Below are 6,739 nucleotides of genomic sequence, written 5' to 3' on the forward strand. Positions count from 1 at the left end.
CTGCCTCCAGTTTTAACAGGCAAAAAAATGGCATAATTTTAAATAAGTGCTGAACAGAAAAAACAGCTTTACGAGAACATTCAAACTCAAGACCCTGAGATGATCAGAAGTGCTGCAGTCTTCAGAGAGTTTATTTCTAGACTGTAACGGATTGCCTGAAGTCAATTCTTACAATGGTATAGAAAATCTGTTTTATTAAATTCAATCACGCACACATTCACACACACACACACACACACACACACACACACACACACACACACACACACACACACACACACACACACACCTGATTCAAACACACTGAGGTTGTAAATGCTCTTCAGTCATGATGAAAAAGGAAACATGGTTGTAAAGCTGCTGTGTTCAGAAGCAGCTCTCCATCTCCACTTCAGCAGATCTGAGTCCGTTCGTGTCCAGCGCGTCCTTCACCTCTCGCTCGTGAGTCTGATCCGAGACGCCGTTGATCTTACAGAAACTCTGGCTGATCTCCACGAAGGTCTTGTTTTTGGTCTCCGGCAGAACCACGAGCAGAAAAACAGCTCCAGAGACACACACCACCACAAACAGCAGGAACGCAAACGTCTGCAGTGCCTCCTGCAGGAGCACACACACACACACACACACACACATCTGAGCTGAAGACACACACACTCACACACACTCACACACACACAGATGCATTAGAGAGAATAAAAGTGCTTTTCTGTGTCGCGCTCTGACCTGCAGTGGATTATGGGAATCAGATTATATGTGCGAGACTGAAGACCTCACATCACCCTCACACACTGTGTGTGTGTGTGTTTTAGTCACCTGTATGAAGGGGAACAGGAGTCCCACAGCGAAGTTTGAGAGCCAGTTGATGGTTCCTGCGATCATGAACGCGGCCGGACGATACGACTGCTCAAACAGCTCCCCCGTCAACACGAACGGGATGCCACCTGACACACACACACACACACACACACACACACACACACACACACGAAAACATCCTTCAGCACATGGACTTGATCAGCAGCAAACATGTTGATCTGTGTGAGAGTAATGCTCTAAACCAAACTGACATCACAATATAATAATTCAGTCTGAAATCACAGATGTTGCTAATTAATAATGACAGCCTTAGCCTCTATTAATGAACATTCTCACTACAGTGAGTGCTAATGAAATCAGAGCATCCCAGCAGCTCTTTCACTGCAAACAAACGCTCAGAACTCAGAACCAAACTGAATCAATCCAGCGATCACTTCAACACTCTTCAGCAGCAGACGACATCTAAAGCAATACTTTTAGAAAATCGCTACCTCAAAAACAAACCAACAAATTAATTACATCTTGTATTAAAACAAAACTAATATTTAAGTCTCTTAATATAAAAGATTTTAAACATTAGTCATTCTGTTAATGGAATGAAACAACCAATTTTTAAACTTCTTAATGGAACAAAATCTCCCGTTTAAATCTAATAGAGCACACAACAGAATTAAACCAGGAACTACAGCTCAGAGTCATCATCAGAGCATCACACTGAACACTGAATCAAATATCACTCAGAGAGAGATTGTCAACTCTGATCTCTGATCTATTATCAGAAGAACCCAAAATCAGTCTCTTACATAAGACTGAAATGATCCACAAATCAGTGTGTGTGTGTGTGTTTGCATAGTGTGTGTGTCTGTGAATGAATCACCTCTTGAATGAACAAACAAATGAATGAGGAAAACAGATTCAATGCATAGACACACACACACACACACACACACACACACACACACACAATGAATCAGTGTAATGGATGAATGAGAATGAAACCCTGAGAGAGATCAGCCCTCCCTCCAGCTGTCTGTGTCTCTGTCTGTGTGTGTGTGTGTGTGTGTGTGTGTGTGTGTGTTTGTGTGTGTGTGTGTCCTCACAGCTCATGTCCTGAGGATTGGACACGGATTGAGCCGCACATCTATTTTTAAACATGTGCTTTAATGTTTTTTGGACAGCAGGAAACATTTGAGTTCCTGCACATCTGGATCAGTCGCTTAACACAAACGACCACGACCATCTGCATACACACACACACACACACACACACACACACGGTGGCTCAGCATCAGGACGGTCATTCTGTCTGAACTACATTCTCTGGCGCTGCTGGGAAACTCAGTGATGACAGGCGGATGACTATCACTCACACTACAAATAAAATACGAAAACCAAGTATTTACATGGTTTTATTGAACAACACTGTTAAAATACATAATGTTGTTTTCCTATACAATGCAATAAGGTGGTTTAATTCATACTTGCATAATATAAAACAGTGTGTAGTATTAAATGGGAATAAATCAGATTTTTTGGTTCAACAGAGGTGTGCCCCAAGGTTCAATATTAGGGCCACTTCTTTTTTTATGTTAATAATTTACCACTATATAAATAACTGTAAAGTTACATTTATGCTGATGACACTGTCATACATGTATCCAATTCAGATATTTTACAAATTCAGTTATCTCTTCAGTAAATTAGTACTTAACAAAACCAAGTCTTATATTATGATTTTTGGTTCTAGAAAGAAATTAAAATCTAAAATTTCTTCTTGTGTTACATCATGTAAAGATGATATTTCTTTGCATAAAGTTGATACTATTAAATACCTTGTAGTATGGCTTGATTCTGAACTTTCCTTTACATCACATATTAATCATATTCTATGTAAAATTAATTTTGGAATTAGTACTTTACATCGATCTAGAAATTTCATATAGTGTTCGTAAGAAACTTGCTTCTCAACTTATACTTACAATCTTTGAATATTGTTATGTTGTTTATCAAACTGCTAAAAGCTGCTCTGAGCAGAGTGATCGGTGAATGGGTGCTGTGATGTCATGAAATATACATCATCAACCCGACCAATCAGATGTGAACGTATCACTGTGCCTTTAGGTTCGGTATCTTTTATGTTTGCTATCAAAAATGCCAGTGTGAGCACTAAACGGACCAGGAGCAAACGCATCGTTTTCTTTTTTGGTCCAGACCAAACGAACAAAGAGAAACAAACTACAAGTGAGAACACACCCTCATACACACATAAACACACACACACATAAACACACACACACGCGCACGCACACACGCACGCACACGCACACACGCGCACACACGCACACACACACACACACACACACACACACACACACACACACACACACACACACACACACACACACACACACACACACACACACACACACAGGCACACAGGCACACATGCAGGTAAGGATGATTTCTGTCTGTCCATCATGTGTCTGAATATTTTATTTCTGCTGTCAGGAGACTCTGATGTAAATGAGAAGCAAACCATCCGCTGGAAACAGTGAGAGTTTCTCGATTCATATTCATCTGACTTCTCACTTCATTTCCTACTCTATATGAAAGTGAGTTATTAGAGATTCAGAGTCGTTCTGAAGGTCGATGAGAGTGAGAGCAGTCAGAGAAATTACTTATTCTGACGAGGAGCATTTCCTTTATATTCTTATGATCAGAAGAGACACGCAGAGCTGTGACCTTTGACCTCTGACACATCCCCATACTGATGAATAAAACAGACACACACACACATCTGTACCTGGACCGGAGCAGAAGGATGCGATCAAAAGCAGAATGGAGGTGAAACTGAGATACGGCATCCAGGAGAACCTGTCCTACACACACACACACACAAACACATGGACCGACAGAGAGAGAGAGACATGGCTTGAGTTCAGTGTGTTTGAGTGTGTTTAGAGTGTGACTGTGATTTACCTGATACTGCAGGAAGACTGTGAGGAGACTGAAGAAAACAGCCATCGCTGAAAAACCAAAGATCAGTAACGGCCTCCGACCGACTTTCTCAATCACTAAACCCTGAAACACACACAGAGCTTCATTTCATTTTAGTCCACACTGTTACCGTCCCTGTTATTATTAATAATATTGGCAAAAATCAAGTGAAGTCTCACATGGAGTGTCATCGATTGGGAATAAATATCATGAATTAAATAAACTTTTTTTAACTATTTCTAAAAATTAAAAAAAATAAAATCACTCATTTTATTATTTTATCAGACAACATTTAAAACTGGAATAAAAAATTTTTTTTTTTGTTTTTCAATTTTAAATCACAATTTATTATTTTATTTAACTACATCCCTTATTTTATTTCATAAAATTCACTTTAAAGCTTGAATTACAACGTTTTTTCAAAATCAGATTTAATACTGTCACATGGAATTGATGTTGATGGTGTTGAAATTATGCAGCCAAGTGATGATATCTCAGATCATTATTTAGTTCTTTGCAAACTTCATATAGCCAAAATTGTTAATTCTACTTCTTGTTACAAGTATGAAAGAACCATCACTTCTAACACAAAAGACTGCTTTTTAAGTTATCTTCCTGATGTATCCAAATTCCTTAGCATATCCAAAACCTCAGAACAACTTGATGATGTAACAGAAACTATGGACTCTCTCTTTTCTAGCACTTTAAATAAAGTTGCTCCTTTACGCTTAAGGAAGGTTAAGGAAAACAGTTTGACACTATGGTATAATGAGCATACTCGCACCCTAAAGAGAGCAGCCCGAAAAATGGAGCGCAGCTGGAGGAAAACAAAACTAGAGGTATTTCGTATTGCTTGGCGGGAAAGTAACCTATCCTACAGAAAAGCATTAAAAACTGCTAGATCCGATTACTTTTCTTCTCTTTTAGAAGAAAACAAACATAACCCCAGGTATTTATTCAATACAGTGGCTAAATTAACGAAAAATAAAGCCTCAACAAGTGTTTACATTTCCCAACACCACAGCAGTAATGACTTTATGAACTACTTTACTTCTAAAATCGATACTATTAGAGATAAAATTGCAACCATTCAGCCGTCAGCTACAGTATCACATCAGACAGTGCACTATAGACCCCCTGAGGAACAGTTCCACTCATTCTCTACTATAGGAGAGGAAGAATTGTATAAACTTGTTAAATCATCTAAACCAACAACATGTATGTTAGACCCTATACCATCTAAGCTCCTGAAAGAGTTGCTTCCAGAAGTCATAGATCCTCTTCTGACTATTATTAATTCCTCATTGTCATTAGGATATGTCCCCAAAACCTTCAAACTGGCTGTTATTAAGCCTCTCATCAAAAAACTACAACTTGACCCCAAAGAACTAGTTAATTATAGACCAATCTCGAATCTCCCTTTTCTGTCCAAGATACTGGAAAAGGTGGTATCCACACAATTATATTCCTTCTTAGAGAAAAATGGTATATGTGAGGATTTCCAGTCAGGATTTAGACCGTATCATAGTACTGAGACTGCTCTCCTTAGAGTTACAAATGATCTGCTCTTATCATCTGATCGTGGGTGTATCTCTCTATTAGTTTTATTGGATCTTAGTGCTGTGTTTGACACAATTGACCACAATATTCTTTTGCATAGACTTGAACACTTTGTTGGCATCAGTGGAAGTGCATTAGCATGGTTTAAATCGTACTTATATGACCGCCATCAGTTCGTAGCAGTGAATGAAGATGTATCCTATCGATCACAAGTGCAGTATGGAGTACCTCAAGGCTCAGTACTAGGGCCGCTACTCTTCACGCTTTATATGTTACCCTTGGGAGATATCATCAGGAAACATGGTGTTAGCTTTCACTGTTATGCTGATGATACTCAGCTCTATATTTCTTCGCAGCCCGGTGAAACACACCAATTTGAAAAACTAATGGATTGCATAGTCGATATAAAAAACTGGATGACGAGTAATTTCTTACTGCTAAATTCTGAAAAAACAGAGGTGTTAATTATAGGACCTAAAAACTCTGCTTGTAATAACCTAGAACACTGTCTAAGACTTGATGGTTGCTCTGTCAATTCTTCGTCATCAGTTAGGAACCTAGGTGTGCTATTTGATCGCAATCTTTCCTTAGAAAGCCACGTTTCTAGCATTTGTAAAACTGCATTTTCCATCTCAAAAATATATCTAAATTACGGCCTATGCTCTCAATGTCAAATGCAGAAATGTTAATCCATGCATTTATGACCTCAAGGTTAGATTATTGTAATGCTTTATTGGGTGGTTGTTCTGCACGCTTAGTAAACAAACTACAGCTAGTCCAAAATGCAGCAGCAAGAGTTCTTACTAGAACCAGGAAGTATGACCATATTAGCCCGGTCCTGTCAACACTGCACTGGCTCCCTATCAAGCATCGTATAGATTTTAAAATATTGCTTATTTCTTATAAAGCCCTGAATGGTTTAGCACCTCAGTATTTGAATGAGCTCCTTTTACATTATAATCCTCTACGTCCGCTACGTTCTCAAAACTCAGGCAATTTGATAATACCTAGAATATCAAAATCAACTGCAGGCGGCAGATCCTTTTCCTATTTGGCTCCTAAACTCTGGAATAACCTACCTAACATTGTTCGGGAGGCAGACACACTCCTGCAGTTTAAATCTAGATTAAAGACCCATCTCTTTAACCTGGCATACACATAACATACTAATATGCTTTTAATATCCAAATCCGTTAAAGGATTGTTAGGCTGCATTAATTAGGTAAACCGGAACCGGAAACACTTCCCATAACACCCTATGTACTTGCTACATCATTAGAAGAATGGCATCTACGCTAATATTTGTCTGTTTCTCTCTTATTCCGAGGTCACCGTGGCCACCAGATCCAGTCTGTGTCCAGATCAG

At 39.0% G+C, this 6,739-nt stretch overlaps 1 protein-coding gene across 4 annotated transcripts in view; it reads right to left on the reverse strand.

The window, feature by feature from the left end:
• Window positions 1–295: 295 nt before the first annotated feature.
• Window positions 296–6,739, reverse strand: part of slc2a9l2 (solute carrier family 2 member 9, like 2) — a 55,210-nt gene continuing 48,766 nt past the window's right edge. For 3 of the 4 annotated variants that reach the window (XM_059521204.1, XM_059521201.1, XM_059521203.1), the window contains exons 10-13: window positions 3,796–3,897; window positions 3,620–3,695; window positions 814–941; window positions 346–597 (exon numbers count right to left, since the gene is read on the reverse strand). In XM_059521204.1, the coding sequence (XP_059377187.1) occupies window positions 367–597; window positions 814–941; window positions 3,620–3,695; window positions 3,796–3,897 (537 nt within the window). In that variant the 3' untranslated portion in view covers window positions 346–366. Of the gene's footprint in view, window positions 321–345; window positions 598–813; window positions 942–3,619; window positions 3,696–3,795; window positions 3,898–6,739 lie in introns of those variants that run through there. The other variant, XM_059521202.1, reaches the window with a different exon arrangement.

Source organism: Carassius carassius, chromosome 33 (assembly GCF_963082965.1).
Source record: "Carassius carassius chromosome 33, fCarCar2.1, whole genome shotgun sequence".
Taxonomy (NCBI): Eukaryota; Metazoa; Chordata; class Actinopteri; order Cypriniformes; family Cyprinidae; genus Carassius; species Carassius carassius.